This window comes from Scyliorhinus canicula, chromosome 14 (genome assembly GCF_902713615.1).
Source record: "Scyliorhinus canicula chromosome 14, sScyCan1.1, whole genome shotgun sequence".
Classification (NCBI taxonomy): Eukaryota; Metazoa; Chordata; class Chondrichthyes; order Carcharhiniformes; family Scyliorhinidae; genus Scyliorhinus; species Scyliorhinus canicula.
Genome location: NC_052159.1, coordinates 116600008 through 116626136, shown reverse-complemented (window position 1 = coordinate 116626136; position 26129 = coordinate 116600008). Strand labels below are relative to the sequence as shown.

The following is a 26129-nucleotide window of genomic DNA, read 5'->3' as shown; positions in this document are numbered from 1 at the left end:
AAAACATGTCTCCGCAAGAATTTACAGCAACTGTAGGCTTAGCTATTTTACACGGGGTGGATCCTCTCGATATGTGGAGCTTGTCATTCAGAGTGTGCACCGCCCCCCCTCCCCCGCCTCCCCTCACCGCCTTCATGCTCTTACCCTTCCCCGCCCCTTTCACTTCCTTATTTTGTCGCATGTCCTGGGTCCTGCACCCCTCTCCCCCCTACTTTATTGGACACTAGTTCCAAACAGGTCCTGTGTGGTGATCCACTGTGTTAACTGTGTGCACCTGTATTAGGGGATGTATGGTAGTACCTATACTACAGGTTCACCGGCAGTCCCTGCCGGCTAGCTCCGCCCACAAGGAGCCGTATAAATATGCATGACTCCTGATCAGCCATTCTGCCAGCTGCAGTAGGAGGCCACGCATCTGACTGTAATAAAGCCTCTGTTGTACCAATTGACAGTGCATCAATTTATTACAGTCAGAATTTCTGCATTATGGACATCAGGATCAAACCAGATCGCCTGCAGCTGGATCCGCACTCGCCAAACGCCAGAAAGGACTTTAATCACTGGCTGGCTTGCTTTGAGGCCGACATCAACTCAACGACCCCCGTGCCGACGGAAGCTTAGAAGATCCAAGTTCTATACTCCAGGTTGAGCTCTAGCATGCATGCTCCCACTGATCCAGGATGCACCGACTTACACAGACGCCATGGAACTCCTTAAAGAGAACTACGTTCAGAAGACAAACACTCTCTTCACAAGGCATGTACTCGCCACTCGCGTACAACTACCTGGTGAGTCGATCGAAGACTTCTGGCGGGCTCTTATCCCACTCGTACGGGACTGTGACTGTCAGGCCGTCATGGCCACGGAACATTCCAATCTCCTCATGTGTGACGCATTCGTGACGGGGATTGCGTCGGACCCCATCTGACAACGACTGCTGGAAGGGGCCGCGCTCGACCTAGCGGAGTCGAAAGCTTTAGCGCTCTCCATGACGGTCGCATCTCGCAATGTCCAGTCCTACCGCACGCGCTGCGCGGCCTACCCCTCCTACGCCTCTTGGACCCTGCAAACGAACCCCCCCCGACTGGGGCCACTTCTGCTCAATATGCCTGCGCTGCCCGCCACACCACGCACACTGGGGGTCCCCGCTGCTACTTCTGCAGCCAGCAGAACCATCCCCGCCAGCGCTGCCCTGCCCACGCCGCCACCTACAAATCCTGCGGTTAGAAGGGCCACTTTGCGGCGGTGTGCCAGGCCCGCACAGTCACCGCTATCGCGCCCGCATTCGCTCCATTCCCCCAGCCGATTGCACAATGGGCGCCGCCATCTCCTGCTTCCGGGGCCACGTTTGACCAGTGGGCGTCGCTATCTTCTCCCCCCAGGTCCACGTGCGGCCCGTGGGTGCCGCCATCTTGCCCTGCCCCCACAACGTGCGCACCATGGGCGCTGCCATCTTGCCCCGCCCCTGCAACATGCGCTGCATGGGCGCCGCCATCTTCTCCCCCACAGGTCCTCCGGACTTGGCCATCGCCGCCATTTTGTCTCCCCCTCAGGACTGCAACACTGGACCCGGGTCGCTGTCGCTCCCTATCTGACTCCCCGGATGACCACCCGCTGCTGCCTCTATGACGCTGGACCAGTCCCGTGCTCACAACCTGGCCACCACTTCGACGACAGTGCTAATCAACGACCACGCGACCTCCTGCCTGCTGGACTCCGGGAGCACCGAAAGCTTCATCCACCCGGACACGGTAAGGCGCTGCTCCCTTGCGGTCCACCCCACCAACCAACGGATCTCACTGGCCTCCGGATCCCACTCTGTCCTGATCTGAGGTTTCTGTGTGGTCAAGCTCACTGTCCAAGGCGTAGAATTCAGCGGTTTCCGCCTATACATTCTACCCAACCTCTGTGCTGCATTATTGCTGGGTCTGGATTTTCAATGTAACCTCCAGAGTCTCACCCTCAAATTCGCGGGCCCCTACCCCCACTCACCGTTTGCGGCCTCACGACCCTCAAGGTTGACCCTCCCTCCCTCTTTGCCAATCTAACTGTGGATTGCAAACCCGTCGCCACCAGGAGCAGACCGTACAGAGCCCAGGGCAAGGCCTTCATCAGGTCCGAGGTCCAGCGGCTGCTTCGGGAGGGGGTTATCGAGGCCAGCAATAGCCCCTGGAGAGCCCAAGTGGTAGTGGTTAAAACTGGGGAGAAACACAGGATGGTCGTGGACTACAGCCAGACCATCAATCGGTACACGCAGCTCGACGCGTACCCCCTCCCTCGCATATCTGATATGGTCAATCAGATTGCACAGTACCGGGTCTTCTCAACGATTGACCTTAAATCCGCCTACCACCAGCTCCCCATCCGTAAATCGGACGGTCCATACACTGCCTTCGAGGCGGACGATCACCTCTATCAATTTCTTAGGGTTCCCTTCGGCGTTACTAATGGGGTCTCGGTATTCCAAAGAGAAATGGACCGAATGGTTGACCGGTACGGACTGCGGGCCCCGTTTCCGTACCTGGACAACGTCATCATCTGGGGCCATGTCCAGCAGGACCACGACGCCAACATTGCCAAATTTCTCCACTCCGCCTCTCTCCTCAACCTCACCTACAACAAGGTGAAGTGCGTGTTCAGCACCAACCATCTAGCCATCCTCGGCTACGTAGTCCAAAATGGACTCCTGGGGCCCGATCCCGACCGCATGCACCCCCTCATGAAGCTTCCCCCCCACTGCCCCAAGGCCCTCAAACGCTGCCTTGGGTTCTTCTCCTACTACACCCAGTGGGTCCGAAACTACGCGGACAAGGCCCGCCCACTTATACAGTCCACTCAATTTCCCTTCACTGCCGAGGCACAACATGCCTTCGCCCGCATTAGAGCAGACATAACCAAGGCCGGGATGCATGCAGTAGATGAGACATTGCCCTTTAAGTAGAGAGCGCGCTTCAGATGTCGCCTTTGCCGCCACTCTAAACCAGGCAGGCAGACCCGTGGTGTTCTTTTCCCGCACCCTCCATGCCTCTGAAATTCGACATTCGTCTGTTCAAAAGGAGGGCCATGCAATCGTTGAAGAGGTGCAGTATTGGAGGCATTACCTGGCCGGCAGGAGATTACTCTCCTCACTGACCAACAGTCGGTAGCCTTCATGTTCAACAACACGCAGCGGGGCAAGATCAAAAATGATAAAATCTTGCGGTGGAGAATCGAGCTCTCTATCTACAATTACAAGATTTTGTATCGCCCCGGCAAGCTCAACGAGCCCCCTGACGTCCTATCCCGAGGTACATGTGCCAGCGCACAAGTAGACCAGCTCCTTGCCCTGCACGACAGCCTTTGTCACCCGGCGGTCATTCGGATGTATCACCTCGTCAGAGCCCACAATCTGCCCTACTCCGTCAAGGAAGTACGGACAGTCACCAGAGACTGCCAGGTCTGTGCGGAGTGCAAGCCACACTTCTACCGGCCAGACCGCGCGCGCCTGGTGAAAGCATCCCGCCCCTTTGAACGCCTCAGTGTGAATTTCAAAGGGCCCCTCCCCTCCACCGACCGCAACACATATATCCTCAGCGTGGTCGATGAATTCTCCAGGTTCCCTTTCACCATCCCATGCCCGGATATGACGTCTGCCACCGTCATCAAGACCCTCAGCTCCATCTTCGCTCTGTTCGGTTTCCCCGACTACATCCACAGTGACAGGGGATCCTCATTCATGAGCGATGTGCTGCGTCAGTTCCTGCTCAGCAGGGGTATCGCCTCCAGCAGGTCGACCAGCTACAACCCCCGGGGAAACGGGCAGGTAGAAAGGGAGAACGGGACGGTTTGGAGGGCCGTCCAGCTGGCCCTATGGTCCAGAAACCTCCCAGCCGCTCGCTGACAGCAGGTCCTCCCAGATGCACTGCACTCCATCCGGTCTCTACTGTGCCCTGCCACGAATAACACACCCCATGAATGTATTTTTACCTTCTCTAGGAAGTCCACGGGTGTCGCTCCCAACTTGGCTCGCAGCTCCAGGACCGGTTCTACTACGTAGGCATGTCCGACTCCACAAGGCGGACCCCTTGGTGGACAGGTGTACGCCTGCTCCACGCCAACCCCCAGTATGCCTACGTGGAGTTCCCCGACGCCGCCAGGATACGGTCTCACTCAGAGACCTGGCTCCCTCGGGTTCCACTCCCACACACTTCCCCACCCATGCGTCACCCTCCCCTCCCCCGGCGCGCCCAGCATCAGCCCCACCAGATCCATCCCTCCTTCCCCTGCCCACGCTAAAGGACGAGGAAGATTTTGGCACGCTCCCGGAGTCATCCAGCTACTGGCCAGCACCAACACCGCCAACACCGACGTCGTCGACACCGCCAGTGCCGACATCGCCACCACCGGTACGTCGCTCCCAGCGAACCGTCAAACCACCGGACAGGCTTAACCTCTGAAGGGCACCAGACTACAAGATGGACATATATATATATTCTTTCCCCTCCCCTCTGTAAATAATTCACAATTTTGTCTATAGTTCCACGCCACCCCCGGCGGACTCATTTTTAACAGGGGGTGAATGTGGTGATCCACTGTGTTAACTGTGCGCACCTGTATTAGGGGATGTACGGTAGTACCTATACTACAGGTTCGCCGGTAGCCCCTGCCGGCTAGCTCCGCCCATAATGAGCCATATAAATATGCATGATTCCTCCTGATCAGACATTCTGCCAGCTGCAGTAGGAGGCCACGCATCTGACTGTAATAAAGCCTCTGTTGTACCAATCCAAGGGCGAAATTCTCCCAAAACGGGAGAAATCGTAAAACTGCCGTAAAACCCGGGCGGGTTTTACGGCAGCGCGCCCCTTCCCAACGGGGGACCGATTCTGGTCCCCCGTCGGGGCTAGCAGCCCGACGTCGGAGGCTCCGACAAGTCGGGCTTAACGAAAATCGTTAAGCCCGCTTGCCGGAGTTAGCGCCGGCTGACGCGTCATATGACGTCAGCCGCGCATGCGCAGGTGGGAAGACTCCACCCGCGCATGCGCGGGTGACGTCATCGCGTTTTTGCGCGAAACCCGCGCATGCGCGGGCTGGGTTGCCCCTCAGCCGCCCCGCGTATTGATACTGCGGGGCGGCGGAAGGACAAATAGTGCGCGGGCATCGGGCCCGCTGCCCGCGATCGGTACTGCCGTGCCAATCGGTGCCATGGTTATTTTTTGCGAGTTTGTCACGACGTTTTTACGAACGGCAGGACCAGGTGTGTTTGCCGTTCGTAAAAAGGTCGTAAAGGGCTGGGACTTCGGCCCTTCTAACAGCTGAGAATCGCTGCCGTCCGTAAAAAAACGGCGGCAGCGATTCTTGTCGGGATTTCGGCGGGGGGGGGGGGGGAGAATAGCGGGAGGGCGTCAAAAAAGTCGGGAAGGCCCTCCCCCTATTCTCCCACCCGTCGTGGGGGGGGGAGAATTTCGCCCCAAGTCTTTAGTACAATTGATAGTGAATCATCCTGGAAAAAGTTGGTGAACAGCCTCCACGTTTTGTCGAAGCCTTTGTCCAAACCTCTGATGGCATATTTTATTTTCTCCAGCTTGAGAAATTCTGTCATGTCGGACAGGCAGTCTAATCTGCAGAGTTGGGTGGTGCTGCCGACTGCCAGCTGAGCAGGAGTCTCCAGCGGCCGATCAGGGAAACAAACGCCAGGGCATCAGCCCCACTCCCCGTGAAAAGCTCGTGCTGTTCAGATGCCCCGAAGACTGCCACCAGCGGGTAAAGCTCCTCCCTCAACCCCGCAACCCTGGACAAGTCTGGGGAAAGACCACGACATGTGGGTGTGGTTGGCCGGATATCTCTGGCACTGTTTACATTAAACCTCCAGCCCAGGGAAGAACTCACTCATTCCCTTCATGGCTTGATGCATCTTTTGTACCACCTTTAGTTGCGTTAGGCTCAGCCCTGCGCACGTGGAGGTGGAGTTTACCCTGTGCAGTGTTTCGATCCAGAGTCCTTCCCCTATTTCCCTGCCTAGTCCTTCCTCCCATTTCTTCCTTGTCTCATCCAGGGGTGAGTGTGTCCCTTCCAATAACCGTCCGTTAATGTCCACACAGTTCTCGTCTCCTAGCTTGCCCGCAGTCAGCAGTCTGTCCGGCAGTAGGTGTTATGGTATCTGGGGAATGCCATTGCCGCATAGAATCATAGAATGTGCAGTGCATTCAACCCATCGAGTCTGCACTGGGCCTTGGAAAAGGAACCCTACTGAAGCCCACACCTCCATCCTATCCCTGTAACCCAGTAACCCCACCTAATCTTTTTTGGACACTAAGGAACAATTTAGCATGATCAATTCACCTAACCTCCACATCTTTGGACTGTGGGAGGAAACCCACACAGACACAGGGAGAACGTTCAGACTCCACACAAACAGTGACCCAAGCAGGATTCGAGCCTGGGACCCTGACGCTGTGAAGCATTAGTGCTACCCACTGTGCTACCGTGCCGCCCACACAGAGAGGAGGAAGGTTTTGACTTGGTTATATCTTAGTTCATTCCCTTTTGGGAGCTTCACCGGAGTCTCTATTCTGCCTTCTAGGTACATGCCTCTAAACGGCAGAGCCCCTTGCTCCTGTCTCCACATTTTGAAGGAGGTGACCATTGTCGCAGGGGTGAACTTGTGATTTTTACAGATGGGGGCCATGGTGCACATCAGATAGAAATTATATTGCATTTGGTTCCACATTCGAAATGTGGCTACACCACTGGGCTCTTTGATTATCTGGCCCAGGGGATTGGAGTGTTGTCGTGGTCAGTGCTCAGCGGGATTTCCCTGTGCAGGAACTCTCCTCCATTCTGTCCCATTCTGTGCCTGGTTCCTTGACCCATCCCCGCACCCTTTCTGCGGTAGCCACCGAGGGGTAGAACTGGAGGTTTGGGAGGACCAGGCCTCCCACACATCTCTTTCTTTGTCGGATCTTCTTCCTAATCCTTGGGCTCTTCCACCCCGCCCCCGCCCACACACACAAACACCATTTGTTTAATTTGTCGACCGCAGTGAAAAAGGCCTTGGGGTTGAAGATCAGAAGGAATCTGAACAGGAAAAGAAACCTGGGCAGCTTGTTCATCTTGATCGTCTATACTCTTCCCACCAGGGAGAGTGGGAACAAATCACAGCTCTTCAGGTCCTTTTGAACCTCCTCCACCTCATCGTATGTATGTGCCTCAGAACTCCGGGGTTTCCCCTGTTTCACAACCCACATCCTCCCCCCCCCCCCCCCCCCCCCCCCCCCGGCACTCCCTCCCCATCGGGAACTGTGCTGCGCCCCCCACCCCTCTCCCCATATTTTCCTGTGCTAGTTCGGTAGAGTGGTGCCCCCCCCCCCCGAGCAATCATTGCCTCCCTTGCCTATTATGTTCCTCCCCCATCCCCTCCTTGCCCGGTTTTGCACCTGTCTGTCCCCTTCCCCTTCTTCCAGGGAATTACTTCTGTTTAAAAGCGAGGCAAATTTGTCCTGCGCAATTGCTCATTTGAGTTCATTCTGACTGTTGCTGTTGCTCACCCAGTCCATGTTTGCGCACAAACACGTCTGCATCATCCAGTTCAGTAAAATAATGTTCCTTTCCCTGGAATTTTACCCACAGCTTGGCTGGATATAACATCCTGATCAGTATTTACTTTTGCACAGGGCTGTCTTGGCTGTGATAAATTTAGCCTGGCGTTTGGCCAGGTCTGTCCTGATGTCCTGATAAACACGGATTGTGTGTGTTTCCCACTTGCACAGTGATGCGACCATCAATTCACTCAGAGACTCGAGTCGAAGTAAAGAGTGGTTTTAATCAGCTTACAACTTTGCCTGCCTGCGACTGGTACATTATTGAAGGCTGTCCCGCAGGTCAGCTGCTCTTATAATTCCTATAAGGGGCAGAGCCATGGGCAGAGCCTGTACATGCTCCACATCTCCCCCTGTGGGTGAAGCCACACAGTGGTCCATAGATGGAGCCCACAGGGTTAATGGCATGGCATAATGCAACAAAGTATACTGGTGAATTACTAGTGCTTATGCATTCACAACACACAGTTCAGGATACATTCTTTGTGAAAAAAAATGAAAATTAAATGAAAATTGCTTATTGTCACAATAAGGCTTCAAATGAAGTTACTGTGAAAGCCCCTAGTCACCACATTCTGGCGCCTATTGGTGGAGGCTGATACGGGAATTGAACCCGTGCTGCTGGCCTGCCATGGTCTGCTTATAAAGCCAGCTATTTAGCCCTGTGCTAAACCAGCCCCTAGTTGGAACTGGTGGAGTTTGGCGATGTTGGCCCGTGGCTGTTCCCCTGTCTTTGGCCTCAGCCAGAGCAATCTGCGGACCCTGTCTATTTCTGGGGCTTTGGGGAAATTTTCCCTCCCGTCCAGCCTGTTCAGCATCACAGCCACATGCTCTGTGGGGTTTCTGCCCTCTATACCTTTTGGCAGACCTACAATGCAGAGGTTCTGGCCACATGACCCGTTCTCTTGGTCCTCCACCTTCCTCCTGAGTCGGTAGCCACCTTTTCGAGCTCCCGCACCTTCGCTTCCTGTGCCTCCAGCCACCGTTCCGTCTTCTCCACTGCATCCTTGAAGGGGGCCAGGGCATCTGCGACTGCCGCCTTCACCACCATTATCATCTCCTTTTTGAACGCGTCCCTGTGCTTAAGGAGTTCCTGTCTTAGTTTTGGGGGCCGTGATATGTGTGGAGGAGGGTGGGGGGTGCATTTCTGCCGGCTTTGTGGCCTATCTTTGGGCTAAATGTGCCAAAATCACAGCTTCCAGGAGGGGAGAGCCACCTTTCCTACGACTGCTCAGCACATCCCAACCACCAGAAATATCATTGACAGAGCTGCTATTTTAATAAAAGAAGTTTGCTGCTGGTCGTCTAATTTGCAGTGGATGCCCACACTAGTCAGAGCACACAGTCCTTGTGCACCTGCTGCAGAATTTGGGGCTGCATTTTACCAGTCCCCTGGAATGAGTTGGGAGGTTCGTGAAATGGCAAGGTTGCGGGGGGGGGGGGGGGGGGGGGGGGGCATATCCCTCTATACCCAGCTTTCTCATATAACTGTCTAAATGTTTTTTAAAAGACAAAATTGCACCTGCCTCTACTACTGCCTTTGGCAGCTTGTTCCAGGTACTCACCACCCTCTGTGTAAAAGAATTGGCCCTCTGGACCCTTTTGTATCTCCCTCCTTAAACTTATACTCTCTAGTTTTAGACTCCCCTACCTTTGGGAAAAGGTATTAACCTTATCTATGCCCCTCATTATTTTATAGCCTTCTATAAGATCACTCATAAGCCACCTACGCTCCAGGGAAAAAAGTCCCAGTCTACCAGCCTCTCCTTATAAGTCAAACCATCAAGTCCCGGTTGCATCCTAGTGAATCATTTCTGCACCCTTCCTAGTTTAATAATATCCTTTCTACAATAGGGTGACGAGAACTGTACACAGTATTCCAAGTATGGCCTTACTAATGTCTTGTACAGCGTCAGCAAGACGTCCCAAATCTTGTATTTAATGTTCTGACCAATGAAATCTAGCATGCCAAATGCATTTTTCACCACCCTGTCCACCAGTGACTCCACTTTCAAGGAGCTATGAAGCTGTACCCTTTGATTTCTTTGTTCTCTAACTCTCCCCAACACCCTCCCATTAACTGAATAGGTCCTGCCCCGATTCGATCTCCCAAAATGCATCACCTCACATTTATCTAAAATAAATTTCATCTGCCATCCATTGGCCCATTGGTCAACATCTCCTCGCGGGGATATTGGCGGGAAAGTATTCAATACATCACAAAGATTTTAAACACCTCTCCCGATAGGCTTTCAGGTGTGTTTGATATGTGGAACTGAGTGCAATGTGTCAAATGTTGGGTGCTCTTAATTTCATTTATGGGTGGATAGAAATGGGATGAGGTGACGGCAGTCACACCCAATTGGACAATGAAGGAGTGCTGTTGGAGGAGAAAGGTGTGGTCAATTGTGTTAAAGGCTGCAGACAAGTCAAGAAGAATGAACATGGATCATTTGCCAGCTCACCTTGCAAAATCCTGCTGATCCTACCTGTTAGTCAGGGAGGATAGTGGAGTCTGGCTTCAAGTTGGCAGAGTGCATTGTGTTGAGGTTTTCCTTTTCCTATCATGCTTTAGGCCCAGAGGCATTGCAGCTGTAGCCTCCATTCCTGCTGCAGTCTTTATGTGACCAGTTCACCAAATCTCTGTCCTCCCTTTGAGCATGCAGCAGTACTCACGACCAAATCCAGAAACTCGCCAAAACACCTCCAAAAACATGCTACTGTGCTTCCAGACTGAAATAGCCTAAATTACCTTATTTGCCAGTTTAGTGCCTGGTGCTCTGAATAAAGCTCGTGCTGGGCCCTGCTTGCAGCTGAACATATGTTCTTTGGTAAGTCCAAACCAAATAAATTGAATAGATCTGCACGGCATACTTTTAATTATTTTTCTTTGAAGGGCAAATTTAGCACGGCCAATCCACCCTGCACATCTTTGGGCTGTGGGAGTGAGGCCATTGCAGACACGGAGAGAATCTGCAAACCCCAGACAAACAGTGACCCGGGGCCGGGATTGAACCTGGGTCCTCGGCGTCATGAGACAGCACTGCGCCACCATGCCTCTTGTTAATTTGGAAGACTTCTGATGCCCGAAGGTGACCCCCATGTATCCGTCTCGCCCAGCATGGGGCATTACACTAGTCTTGCCAAAAGAGGAGGGGGCAGGTCAGAGGGCATTAGGCTTCAGCAGAGCCATCTCCAGTGGCACCACAGGTCCAAATTTTGCACTCAAGATTTTTTTCAAATAACCATTCAACCAACAACATAGAGCTTGGTTACTTAAACAATGCTAAACTACAAGAGATGGAGTTGCCCACAGTGGCAATGTTTGTATCGTGCCTTCCATTACTATCTTCTTGGTCCCTTACGTAATGAAAGGATTACCATGCACCTGTTCATCTGGTTGTGGCTAGATTCCATGGGGATATTGATGTCACAAACTGAGATGACTGATAATCAGCCCTTTTGGGAGATGTTCTCATCTTTTATTCCAACTTAAGGTTATTTCCTCCAAGAAACAATGACATAATACAGAAATCCAAATCGGAAAGAGTCCAAATTGATGAGCTATAAGGGATGAAGTCAAGTTTGTTTGCCATAAAGTTAGCAATGGAAATGTAGCTACAAATTGAAACTAGGTGCAGTGATAAATCTGAGGGGAATGATTTTGTGACTTTGATGGAACCTTGTCCATAACTTGGAAGAGTGTCAACTCTACTCATGATTTCCTGATAAGTTTGCTGGCCTGGGCTCCCGATACATTTTCAAACATTGCTATTTTTAAAAAAATATGACAAGTCTGCCAAATTGTCAGAACATTCTGTGACAACAGCAGGCACAGGGACTTTCTAAAAGCTTAAATGGAAATGTTGTTATAACTTATTGCACCAGATCCAAATTAGTTAAAATGTCAACTTTAATGTCATCTAAAATAGTATTCGAATGTAGAAGGCCAGCTCATTATTTAAGTCGCAACCATTTAGTAGCAGTCTGTGATAAAACCCAGGTGACTGAGGATTCAATATTCAGGGCTCATGTGCATACATATTCTACAGCACGAGGGCGCGATTCTCCGACCCCACGCCGGTTGGGAGAATCGCGGGAGTGCCGGGCGAATCACGCCACGCTGCCCTGGCACCCCCACGCGATTCTTCCACCCCCCACCCAAAAACGGCGTGTCGAGTTTTGCGACAGGCCGCTCGGAGAATCGCCGCTCCGGTCGAGCGGTGATTCTCCGGCCGGATGGGCCGAGCGGCCTGCTGAATCCGACCGGTTCACACCGGCGCTAACCACACCTGGTCGCTGCCGGCATGAACATCGCGCAACCGCTGCGGTGGGCCTGTGGGGGAAGAGGGAGGATCGAGCACCAGGGGCGTGTTCAGGAAAGGTCTGGCCTGCGATCGGTGCCCACCGATCGTCGGGTCGGCCTCTCTGAAAGACGCACTCTTTTCCCTCCGCCACTCTGCAAGATCAAGCTGCCATGTCTTGCGGGGCAGCAGAGGGGAAGACGGCAACCGCGCATGCGACGTCATTTAGGCGCCACCGGCCACGTCATTCAGGCTGCGCCGCTTTGACGCAAGCGAGATTGACGCGCCGCCGCTCCTAGCCCCCAGGAGGGGGGAGAATAGGGGGCGAGGAGCAGCCTCCGACCCCGGAGTAAAACACTCCGGGTTTCACTCCGACGTCAGCACTTTGTCTCCCTTTGGGAGAATTTCGCCCCGAGTTTATCGTGCTCTCAAAGGCAGAAGAATATATGTTTAAGGTCTGTGCCTGAAACAGAAATTAGGTTCTTTGCATGAACAAATAAGGAGCCAAACACCTGGTTCAAAATTCTTTCCTGAAATTGAGTTTCTTTGCATTCAGGCAAATGTCTCTGTCACCGAACCGGTTGTCCTCAAAAGAAACACTCGAGGCCACAACCAAAATGCCTTTTTTAAAAATACTTCCCAGAATGTGAAGCCTGGAAGAATTCTGGTCCCAACTCCAGAGCAGCCCAAAGACTATTGTCCTATTGTCGTCCCGCCCCTTCAATAATCTCCCTTTCCTTCTAATATCCTTATTGGACCGATTTAGTGTTTATTTTACATCTCCCGTCCACTAGAGAGCTCCCAGGGGATGCACAGAAGGCATCAATAGTTTACTGACCTAATTTGAATGAGGCTGGAAGCTTTCTTGTGTTTAGGATTTGAGCATATCCATTCCGGCACAGCGTAGGCTAGCACTAAACCATTTGAACCACCCGTGTACTTTTCTTCTCTGAAAGCCTACACATTTTGAATTATGTTGCATAAGTACAACTGCAACATGCTGATTGGTGAGATATAAATGTGCCTCAAGATTAAGACTAATTTACACAGCTGGTGTTGTGATAAATTAAGAGAGATGAACTAATTTTACCTCTCCCCTGTGTGATAAAGTTGCACCTGCAACTCCTTCTCCCTACTCCGAGACTGCTGTCATTAAATATGTTATCTGCAGGCACATTGTACTTGAGTTCTTGTGTGTTACATGGAACTAAATCAGCATAGTGCGCAGTGCCGAGTGCCAAATTATTGTATGTAGCCACTCAGTAGAAGCAGTTCACTTGATAAAGAGTACAGTACTCTAGTGCCCTCTGTGTTTCAAGTAATAGTTGCAATTGCTGGTCTAAAGTTTCAGCTAGGTTGTAGTGGAATTCAACCCCCAAAATCAAAAAAACAACTTAACAATTTGTGCATTTTCAAGCACAAATTAGGTCTATGATTAATTGAATTTCCGCGATCTTTTATGCCCGTTCAAGAAACATTGCACTGGAAATTGGTCTCGCTCCGAGAATGAATTGAAAATGAAAATCGCTTATTGTCACGAGTAGGCTTCAATGAAGATACTGTGAAAAGCCCCTAGTCGCCACATTCCGGCGCCTGTCCGGGGAGGCTGGTACGGGAATCGAACCGTGCTGCCGGCCTGCTTGGTCTGCTTTAAAAGCCAGCGATTTAGCCCAGTGAGCCAAACCAGCCCCGAATTACTCAACGTGGCACAAAGGGGCTCAAAATTAAACTGCATTTTTTGATGCAAGGATAGGAGTTGGCATTTATTAAAACTTTTTCGAAAATTTAAAATTTAAGAACCTGACTACAGTAGACATTTTTAGTTGTTTGAAATTTGACTACTCACTCGGTGGACGAGGCACTCAGATTTAAAATACCTATTTTTCATGAAAAACACATTTTCAGCTCTATTAATAAATTGCACCAGATTCCCACTAAATGTTTAAGGAATATTTTAATGCATAATCTTTTTAAAACTAATGGCGCGATTTAACAAAAGAAACGAATCCAGTTTTTGGGTGCAAATAATGGGGTAGTTATCGGAGCCTGCAACACCGAGGCAACCCTGCTATCAATAGGGACTTTTTTATTTGGGGGGGGGGGTCCTCTGTGGGAAATGCCTTGACAAGGTCACACTTATATTAATTTCCTGAACTGACGAGCTCAATTGGGGTGCCATTTTTAAATGCCGCCTTGATATCTTGACCTCCCCAAGCCACCCTCCCCCATCCCCAGCAGTGCTCCTGCCAGTGCCACCTGGGGACCTTGGCAGGGCCAGAGTGGCACTGCCAGGGTGCCAGAATGCCACTGCCAGTGTGCCAGAGTGGCAGTTTCAAGATGGCAGTGCTGAGGTGCCCGGGTAGCTTTGGTGGTGGGAGGGTACCACCCTGCCCAGAGCCCGAGCACCTGAGGGGCTCCAATCGCCTGGGAGACCTCCCCCAGTGTTGTTACGGCTGGTCCATGTTTATGGAATCCAGAAACAATGCCATGGCAAGGTCTCCCAGGCACCAGCGTTTGATCCTAGGCCTTGGGGTACTCTGGTGTTGACATATTTAAGTGAAGCTAACTGCTAAATCAATAGGAAAATCTGGATTCCGCCCAGTGAAGGCGAGATCCAGATTGCAACGTCTTGCAAGATCTCCTTAGATCTTGTTAGAACTCGTGAGGCATTCTGAGCAGCGTAAAATTCACGAGAGGCCTGTTCAATCTTGCCCAAGTTTTAAATATATAATTATATTTTGACAGGATCCCATCTGCTCTCTCAGGTGGACGCAAGTGATCCATGGATTTATTTGATGATGAGGAGGGAATTTCTCCCAGTGTGAAGTTCTTATTTATCCCTCAACCCACTTCATTAAAATGAATTATCTGGTCACTTATCACACGGCAGTAGATTGCTGCATGCAAAATGGCTGCCTTGTATTCTGACATTACAATAGTAACTTCAAAAGTAATTTTCTAACTGAAGCAGATCCTGAGCATGTGAAAGTCACTATTCGGTAAGTCAATATTCAGTATTTTTTTATCTGCCAATGCATCAGAGCTGACCATTTCTCTGATAGCAAGGGGAGCCAACTGATATCCTTCAGCATCATTATTTTCCACCATGTTTTCCTTAAAATGTATTGATTCATATTTATATTAAGAGAGGTCTGGGTGTCAGTCCAAACCAGAAAACTCAAGTTTGTAATCTTTATTGTGTACAAACCTGAAGTTCAGGCTCTTCTTGGTGCTCATAGATAGGTTAATGTTGTGTGTTTTTTAAGGATGAAATTTATCCAATTGTATTTTTCCTATTTCATTTACATCTAACAATCTACAAGGTGGAGTTGGTTTCATTTGAAGTTGCGACATTTTCAGACAATTAGATTCTGAAAACCTTTTCGAGAAATGAAAGATATGTTTCATGATGCAACAGGAAAAGGGCGGCATGGTCGTTAGCACTGCTGCCTCACGGCACTGAGGACCTGGGTTCGATCCTGGCTCCGGGTTACTGATCGTGTGGGGTTTGCACATTCTCCTCGTGTCTGTGTGGGTCTCACCGCCACAACCCAAAGCTGTGCAGGGTAGCTGGATTGGCCACACTAAGTTGACCCTTAATTGGAAACATTTTAAGGAAATGATTCAACAAGAAATGAATTATGGTTAAAGCACTTACCACAGGTAGATTAGACACATGACAGATATAATGAGTAAACATTGCTTATGAATTTACTGAACCGAATTAGCATTTGTGAGGTAAAAGGTAGGTGGATATTGACAAAGATATCGTGGACAGAAAGAAAAAGGGAATGTAAATAGTCCTTTCACTGGCCCGCTATCCACCTCCACTGCTCTATGCCCCCCTCCCCACAATCGTATGAATCTGACCCTATTTCCAGTTCTTTCCAGCTTTGCCAAAGTGTTCTCCATACTCAAAATGTTTGCTCCCTTCTCTCTCCACAGATTCTGTCAGGCCTGCTGGGAGTATCCAATATTTTCTGTTTTTGTAGTATTTGTGAGGGTCATCTGCAAATAATAATTTCACAATCTCAACGCAAGCATTCAAAATGTACCTGAAAAAAGAAGTCCAGAACAGAATTGTCGCTGTGAGGAGAGTTGGCAGTTTCCATGGGGACACCTCCTGGCATACATTCCACCTGGTGCTGTTGGAAGAGTGTCTCGTGTATATACTGATGGATCTTCTCATTAGTCATGTTGATACAAAGCTGAGGGACAACACACAGTTCATTTTTTTTCAAGTGTATATTGATGCTTGTAACAATAGTGACAAGCTAATGCTAGTATTGATCACTATTTCCAAATATTGAATATTACTCACTAAAATAAAAGCAAAATACTGGAAATCTGAAATAAAAACAAACATGCCATAAAATTCAGCAAGTCTGGCAGCATCTGTGGAGAGAGAAACAGAGATAATGGGCACAATTCAGCCGACTCAATTTAAAGTCTGCTAAAATGGTACTTTCAGCGGGGTGTTTTGCAGCAGCCGCAGCATCGGGAAACACCCTACCATCCAATTGCACTTTGCCATCTCAATGTTTTGAGAAATTGAGCTCGTCAGCAGGAAAGGCTCCTCGCAGGTTGGGCCGCCATTTTGGAAGGCTGCTCGATCTCCCCCACCAGCCCCACCTCTCAGCATCCCCTCCTCTATTTTGATTCCTCACTCATCCCCCAACCTTGGTGAGGCTCCAGGAAACACTCCCTCACTCCCTCTACCTGCCAAGGCTACCCCCGGGCCTGACGCCTGGAAGCGCCAATCTGAAACCTGGGCACCCTGGTACTGCCAGACTGGCATCTTTGCAGTGCCCCTGCCACTCTGGCAGTGCCAGCTGGTGGCAATGACAAGATGCCTGGATGGCAGTGTCACGGTGCCCAAATACAAGAGGGAGTGCCAGGGTGCCACGCTGTCCAGTCCCCGATCACCCAGGAGTCTCCAAGTGCCTGAGAGACCCCCGTCCCTCGCAGATGCTGTTATGATTGATCCACCTTTATGAGCACCATTCAGATCTGGAGCATGCACAGATCGTGCCGGGCAGAATGGGTTTGGTGACTCACGCGAAGTTTCACGCCTGGCGCGCAGCCTGATTTGGGGCTCGGGCACCTGGATCTGCGTCCCACATTTAAAGTTCAAAATGACTCTTCTTCTGTTCTGAAGAAGTTGCATGGAACTCTAAGTGTTAACTTTATTTCTCCCTCCACAGATGGTAGCAGACCTGCTGAGTTTTATAGCATTTTTCATTGTTGTATTAAATATTACTCCATTCTTTTAAAAACGCTTTCTTTTACAATTTCCATGCCTGCCTTTGTGCTTCTGGCAAAGAACCTTGTCTTCTCAGAGTAGACATCACAAATTCAGATTTCTTCAATACTTTTCCAACAAGGACACAATAGCATGGGAAGACAAAATGGCTCATTTAGTCTGCTCCGCCATTCAGTACGACAATAGCCCATTTAGTCTGCTCCGCCATTCAATATAACAATAGCCCATTTAGTCTGCTCCGCCATTCAATATAACAATGGCCCATTTAGTCTGCTCCGCCATTCAATATGACAACGGCCCATTTAGTCTGCTCCGCCATTCAATATAACAATGGCCCATTTAGTCTGCTCCGCCATTCAGTACGACAATAGCCCATTTAGTCTGCTCCGCCATTCAATATAACAATAGCCCATTTAGTCTGCTCCGCCATTCAATATAACAATGGCCCATTTAGTCTGCTCTGCCATTCAATATGACAATGGCCCATTTAGTCTGCTCTGCCATTCAATATGACAATGGCCCATTTAGTCTGCTCCGCCATTCAATATGACAATGGCCCATTTAGTCTGCTCCGTCATTCAATATAACAATAGCCCATTTAGTCTGCTCTGCCATTCAATATAACAATAGCCCATTTAGTCTGCTCCGCCATTCAATATAACAATAGCCCATTTAGTCTGCTCCGCCATTCAATATGACAATGGCCCATTTAGTCTGCTCCGTCATTCAATACGACAATAGCCCATTTAGTCTGCTCCGCCATTCAATATAACAATAGCCCATTTAGTCTGCTCCGCCATTCAATATGACAATGGCCCATTTAGTCTGCTCCGTCATTCAATACGACAATGGCCCATTTAGTCTGCTCCGCCATTCAATATAACAATAGCCCATTTAGTCTGCTCTGCCATTCAATATAACAATAGCCCATTTAGTCTGCTCCGCCATTCAATATAACAATAGCCCATTTAGTCTGCTCCGCCATTCAATATAACAATAACCCATTTAGTCTGCTCCGCCATTCAATATAACAATAGCCCATTTAGTCTGCTCCGCCATTCAATATGACAATGGCCCATTTAGTCTGCTCCGCCATTCAATATGACAATGGCCCATTTAGTCTGCTCCGCCATTCAATATGACAATAGCCCATTTAGTCTGCTCCGCCATTCAATATGACAATGGCCCATTTAGTCTGCTCCGCCATTCAATACAACAATGGCTGACCTTAGGCTTAAATTCCACTCTCCTGCCCATTCCCCAAGAGACCACAAACTTGTCTACACCAGCCTTAAATTTACTTAATGATGTTTTCAATGAGAGCGCTGTTTACCTGCTAAACTCCAGAAAATTCAAGCCCAATTAATTCATGCTCTCATCATACGGCAACCACTTTATTCCAAGGACCAAATTAGTGAACCTTCGCTGTGCTGCCTCCAATGCGAATATATTATTTCTGAAATGAAGCGATCAAAACTGTACATAGTATTCCAAATGTGGTGTCAACGTAGCCCCGCACAATTGTAGCAAGACGACTTTATTCCTTAACTCCAATCCTCTTGCGATAAAAGCCAACAATCCACTTTCCTTCCTAACTGCTTGATGTACCTGCATGATGACTTTCAGCATTCCTTATATGAACACACTCAAATCTCTCCAATCATCAATATTTGCAAGTTTCACACCTTTTTAAATAAATATCCTGCCCTTCTATTCTTATGAACTAAGTGAATAACTTCACCCTTCCCAATATTATACTCGATCTGCCATCTTGTTGCCCCCTCAATTAGCCAACTTGTTCTCAAACAAGTGCAGGATACTATAGGTATTGAATCGATGCTATCAATGTACTGCAAGTTGAGGCATATTGGGGTGCAGTTTAGATTTAATAATCAAGCTATAACTACACCCTGTATGCTTCATCCGATGCCAATGCTTACGTAGTTACATTGTATATCTTGTGTTTCCCCATTATGTATTTTCTTGAATTTTGTTTAATTCCCTTTTCTTCCCACGTACTGAATGATCTGTTGAGCTGCTTGCAGAAAAATACTTTTCACTGTACCTCGGTACACGTGACAATAAACAAATCCAATCCAATCCAAAGCTGATTGCACAATGTTGCTGATTTCTCTGTGAGTACTTTTGTCGGTTTTACTGATAGCTAAAAACCTTTACCAAAGTGTACATTAATAGTTTAATGTTACTGATCCAATAATTGCTAAAAACCTGATACTGATTCTACTATTTGTTGATTAAAGTTGACCGATGTCAATACTCGGAATGCCTTTAAATATTTCAGGAATAACAAGAAGTGCAAATCTTTAAGCAGACCTTTGGTGGCAGATGTTGAATTAATTGGGGGCTAGTCAACATTACTGTTCACAAATAACTATTAGTAATTTTGGATGAAAAATACAGCAAAATATTAATCACAAAATATTCACATACCTGCAGAATGAAATGCTGCAAAACAGCCTCATCACAGATAACAGGGTGTAAATTATTCAATAGAAATTATAGAGGTTGTGCTTTCTGAAACACTGAATTTTGAAGTATTAGGGGATTTTCCAATGGCAGTGAAATAACCTCAATGTTATTTTCCTCCAACAAAAGACAATGGGCGAGATTACATAGAACATATGTACAGCACAGAACAGGCCCTTCGGCCCTCGATGTTGTGCCGAGCAATGATCACCCTACTCGAACCCACGTATCCACCCGTAACCCAACAACCCCCCCCTTAACCTTACTTTTTAGGACACTACGGGCAATTTAGCATGGCCAATCCACCTAACCCGCACATCTTTGGACTGTGGGAGGAAACCGGAGCACCCGGAGGAAACCCACGCACACACGGGGATGATGTGCAGACTCCGCACAGACAGTGACCCAGCCGGGAATCGAACCTGGGACCCTGGAGCTGTGAAGCATTTATGCTAACCACCATGCTACCGTGCTGCCCACAAATTACAATGATTACAGATTACAATGGAGTCAGATCTGAGAGAAAGGAGGAAGGCCTCTTTAAGAAGCTAGATATTGGAACCAATGCTTTTTACCACGCAGTAACAGGAAATTGTAGGAATCACTGGTTTAACATCACAATCAAAGTATTTCAACGTTAGGACACAGGAATTATATAAATGTGATTTTAACATTATTTCACTTTCCTAACCCTACCACCATCCTTTGGGTACAACCCTTACATCCGTAGCAGAGATGAAGACAACCTGCTGTCTGCTACATTCAGATGTCTAGAATGGCAGGCGCCCTGTGGTCCCCGAAGCCTAGAGAGCCCCGGTTTGATCAGGGTCTCCTGCTTTTGTCCAGGGATGAGTGCAAACCTGGAAAAACCTACTGGACCAAAGTCTCCTTGGTGGCCTCTAACCTTCCCATGCTGACTTTAAGATTCTGGGATGTTGGAGCCATAACATTAGGAAAACATGAACAGACTTCTTCAACGTTCGTTCCAGCCTGCCGAGCGACTGCGGCATCTCTGCCTGATGTTTTGCCGTCACTTGTCATTGCAACTCCAACATTTTGTTGGCAGCTGCTGGGAGAGGCTCATCATCTAACTTGGCCTTAGCGGCTTGCTGATCGCCAGTCACACTCACAGTGCTGGAGCTCTGGGCTGTTCCTGCATCCCAAAGCTACAGGGGTGTGTCGGTGAGGCATTCTCCAGTAGATAATCTCAAGCCTAATCCAAAGCAGTTTCGGTTGACAGGTTGATCTCAAACCAGTATCCATTCAAACGCGAGACGTCTGCACATTCGGCGCATATCATGAACTGTCCTTTCTGTACCCTGTGTATTCGGCACATACACTGTGTGCCCTTTCTGCATACAGTTTACTACAGGCCTCCCAACAGCCAGCTAGAGGAGCAAATAGGTAGACAGATTTTGGAAAGGAGTAAAACCAACAGGGTTATTGTGATGGGAGACTTTAACTTGCCCAATATTGACTGGGGCTCACTTAGTGTTAGGGAATTAGACGGGTCAGTGTTTGTAAGGAGCATCCAGGAGAGCTTCTTAAAACAATTTGTAGATAGTCCAACTAGGGAGGGGGCTGTACTGGACCTAGTATTGGGGAATGAGCCCGGCCAGGTGGTAGAAGTTTCAGGGACAGTGACCACAATTCAGTAAGTTTTAAAGTGCTGGTGGACGAGGTTAAGAGTGGTCATAGGGTGAATGTGCTAAATTGGGGGAAGGCTAATTATAACAATACTAGGCGGGAACCAAAGAACCCAGATTGGGGGCGGAAGTTCGATTGGAAATCAATATCTGACATCTGGGAGGCTTTCAAATGTCGATTGAAAGGAATTCAGGACCGGCATGTTCCTGTGAGGAAGAGGAATAAGTATGGCTAATTTGGTGAACCTTGGATAATGAGAGATATTGTAGGCCTCGTCAAAAAGAAAAAAGAGGCATTTGTCAGGGCTAGAAGGCTGGGAACAGACGAATCCTGTGTGGAAAAGGAAAGTAGGTAGGAACTTAAGCAAGGAGAGAGGAGAGCTAAAAGGGGTCAAGAAAAGTCATTAGTAAATAGGGTTAAGGAAAGTTGCAAGGCTTTTTACACTTTTATAAAAAGCAAGAGGGTAGCCTGGGAAAGGGTTGGCCCACAAGGACAGGGGAGGAAATCTATGTGTGGAGCCAGAGGAAATGGGCGAGGTACTAAATGAATACTTTGCAATAGGATTCACCAAAGAGAAGGAATTGTGGATGTTGAGTCTGGAGAAGGGTGTGTAGATAGCCTGGGTCACATTGAGATCCAAAAAGATGAGGTGTTGGGCATCTTAAAAAATATTAAGGTGAATAAGTCCCCAGGGCAGGGATCTATGCTGGGACCTTTGCGGTTCGTAGTATATATAAATGATTTGGAGGAAAATGTAACGTCTGATTAGTAAGTTTGCGAACAACACAAAGGTTGGTGGAATTGCAGATAACAATGAGGACTGTCAGACGATTCAGCAGGATTTATATCATTTGGAGACATGGGCGGAGAGATGGCAGATGGTGTTTTATCTGGACAAATGTGAGGTAATGTATTTTGGAAGGTCTAATACAGGTAGGGAATATACAGTGAATGGTAGAACCCTCAAGAGTATTGACATACGCTGTGTGCCCTTTGTGCACAATGCACACCCGGCACTTTCGCTATGTGCGCTTTCTACACACCGTGTAGTCGGCACATACGCTGTGTGCCCTTTCTGCACATGGCGCAGTCGGCACATACGCTGTGTGCCTTTTGTGCACACTGCACACTCGGCATATATGTTTTAGTCAGAGGCTCTCTCCCAGGGTAGAGGGGTCACTTACTGGGGGGCATAGATTTAAGGTGCAAGGGGCAAGGTTTAGAGGAGATGTACGAGGCAATTGTTTTTTTACACAGAGGGTAGTGGGTGCCTGGAACTTGCTGCCGGAGTGGGTGGTGGAAACACGCACGATAGTGACGCTTGAGGGGCGTCTTGACAAATACATGAATAGGATAGGAATAGAGGGATACGGACCCCGGAAGTGTAGAAGATTTTAGTTTAGACTGGCAGCATGATCGGCGCAAGCTTGGAGGGCCGAAGGGCCTGTTCCTGTGCAGTATTTTTCTGTATTCTGTGTACTTGGCACGTAAGCCGTGTGCCCTTTCTGCATAATGCACAGTCGGCACATATGCTGTGTGCCCTTTCTGCACACAGCACACTCGGCACATACGCTGTGTGCCCTTTCTGCACACAGCACACTCGGCACATACGCTGTGTGCCCTTTCTGCACACTCGGCACATACGCTGTGTGCCCTTTCTGCACACAGCACACTCGGCACTTTCGCTGGGTGCCCTCTCTGCACACTCGGCACATACACTGTCTGTCCTTTCTGTACACTGACTGTGCACTGCGCACGTGGCACATGTCTGACAGACAGTAGCAGATGAAGACAAATTAAAGGAATGTGATGAGAAGAGATGGAGTTGAGATTGGCAATCGTGCATGTCTTCTCTGTGTGTGGTGAGCCCTCTCCAGAAAGTGCTGAGGATGGAGTGTGAGCACTCCAATCAACTCTAATCACCCTCCCTGTCTAAAGTTCTCAAAATGTGTCATTAAGAAACAGAACTGTGTCCATCTCTGGCCCAAACATTTCACTGTGGGTTGTTCTCATTCATCATCCCTTGCGAATTCTCTGTAGCTTTCAGCACATTATTATCCTTCAGAGTTTTTTCCCTTATGCCCCACCATCATGGTTCCATTGTTAACTACCCCAGTAAAGTCAGCACACCTCTCCATGACATGTCACTCAAGCATCAACAGGATGTTCTTTGACCTTCTGCTGCCCCACTGTTCCATTCTAATCCGTGAGAACCTTTTCACAAACCAGCTACAATAACCTGCATTTATATAGTGCAGAATATCAGAAACTTATCTCAGACCTTTTGCAAATTCATGCACTGAATGTACTAGTTCCCTTATCCACCCTCCTTGATACAGCATCAAATATTTATAAAAAATAATTCCTTTTCACAAAACCATGTTGACTCTGCCTGACTGTCTCATGTCCTGCTACTACCTCATTAATATTGAATTTCAGCATTTTCTAAATGAGATGTTAGACTAACTGACTTAAACTTTCCTGCTTTCGGTCTCCCTCCTTTCTCAAATATTTCCACCCTCCCTTTTGCCTCTCTATTTTTCACTATTTTTTGGAATGCTTTCTGTGTATTTTGTGTACACGTTCAAATCATATGCTGTATTTTGTTGGTCGAATTGTCACAATAAAAGATCAGGGCTGATAATTAGCAAATACTTACACACCTAATCCCAGTCAAACTGAATAAACCTACTTTTGTTCAGTTACAGGATTCCTGTCACTATTGCTGTGATGGCTCCTGCTCAGGGTAGCTGAGAACTTTAATTCAGTTAACGAAGTAAAATTTGGAAATTAGTTTCTGGTTGTTGTAAAAAGTCACCTGGTTCACTAATGCCTCTTAGGGAAGGAAATCTGTCATTTTCACCTGATGAAACTCCAGACTCACAGCAATACTGTTGACACTTAAATGCTCTCTGAAATGTGTAAGTAAGCAACTCAGAAACAGCAAAGTATAAGAAGAATAAAATCAGAAAGACCACCTAAGGTCAAACTTGACACTTGATAAAGCAAAGGCGAACCAATCTAGTCAACCCTGCAAAATCCACCTTACTTACATCGGTGAATTGTGCCATAATTGAGTGAGCTGTCCCACTGACTAGCCAAGAAATAGCCTGATATAGGCATAGTCACAGATTTATACCTGCACGAGTCCATATCCTTGAAGAACAACACCTCGCCTGCCGATGTAGCAGCCAGTAGCACAGAGTGTCTCAGGAAAGCTAGCAAGATCTTAGAAGTGCTGCCAGGTGTTAATATGCCAAGGAACTCCACCCCAATTATGCTCTTTTCTCCTTTCTGGATGTTTATTCAACTGCACTGTAACAATGTGTGACCATCTGTCTTGTTTGGCTTGAATCTTAATTCTTATATCCACTCCATTGTCAAGTCTGCCTCCTACTAACATTGTACCATCACATGTTTCCATCCTGAATCACAACCATTCATGTGGACACTTTGCGTGCCACCTCCAAGCCTAACTTTTCCCAGCTTCATTCTTCACAAAATCTAACTGATCGGAAACATCCCAGTGTGCACCTCATTCTCTAGTCGTACTGTTCACCTCTTATTCTTATCTGGATTGCCCGCCCAACTCTACTCTGCGACCTTTGTTCTGTCTCATACTGATGGGATATTGAATTGTAGTTTAATGTAAAACTTTTTTGTTTTTCAGATGCAATTCCTGTGATCATTCACTGGGCATAACTCTGGGAGCTGTGTGTATGCTATTCTCACTTCATTCATTAGGACTCCCCACCTGTTCATAGGTGTTCTTCTGGAATTCTTCAAAGCCAAAGATGTCCAATATCCCAATTTCAAGTGCCGAGTTGCTGAAACCAGAACAGAGCAGAGGTGATCATGAAAACACCAAATATTTACTGCAAGTTAAATGATACCATTAATGATAGTATTGTAGGCCTCACATAAAGCACCTGTCCTTTCTAGGTAGGACTTCAGAAAAAAGGAAATCCTGCAGAAAAAAATGTGGTCAGAAACAAGACATGCCCTTTCTAGGAAGCATTTCAGAACAAAGAATATTTCAGAATAGCCTCTATGAAAAAAATGGGGTTTGAAACAACATCTGCTCAAAAGAGGAAGCGCTTCACAGTTAATTGACCTTGAAGAGCTATAAAAACAAGCCAAGAAGGCTAATCACTCCTTTGAAATAGCCTGGACCTGTCAACCAGGGGATGTGTGAAGGGTAATGGACCATGTAGAGCTATAAAAATAAACAGAGCTAAACCTTCCTTTGAAATAGCCTGGGCCTGTTCATCCAGAGACTTGTAAAAGACTGGAATTGAATGTAAACAATGCAGTTTTCGGTTTTACAGCAAGCCCAGGGACTTGAAAAGTTAAAGGGAAATTAAATTAAATGTGAAAAAAGAACTTCAAAGGTTTCCAACAAAAAGGGAAGACCTTTACCTTCATCTGACAGATCTTTGAACTTCATAGAATTCTTAGAATCCTTACAGTGCAGGAAGTGGCTATTCAGCCAATCGAGTCTGCGCAAAACCTCCAAAAGCACACTCTACTGAGGCCCACACCTCCTTTCCCTATCCCCGGGCATTAATAATGGTTGATTCATCTAGCCTGCACATCTTTGGACTATGGGAGGACACTTGAGCACCCGGAGGAACCCCACACGTACACAGGGAGAATGTAAAAACTTTGCACAGTCACTCAAGGCCAGAATCGAACCGAGGTCTCTGGGGCTGTGAGACTACTGTGCCGCTATGCCTCCCCATTGACATGCTGGGAGGGACATCAAGTGTTTGAAGGCTACAGAGGAAAGACTTTTACCTTCATCTGAACGATCATTGATTTTGACATGCTGGAAGAGACATCAAAGGTTTT

The 26129-nt window shown here is 48.1% G+C and overlaps 1 protein-coding gene across 1 annotated transcript in view; it reads right to left on the bottom strand.

Moving 5' to 3' along the window:
- The window catches only part of myo16 (myosin XVI), a 650273-nt gene that overhangs the window by 233301 nt on the left and 390843 nt on the right, over positions 1–26129 (bottom strand). Inside the window, 2 exon segments of the mRNA XM_038818242.1 lie at positions 15937–16089; positions 25033–25105. Coding sequence (XP_038674170.1) covers positions 15937–16089; positions 25033–25105 — 226 coding nt within the window.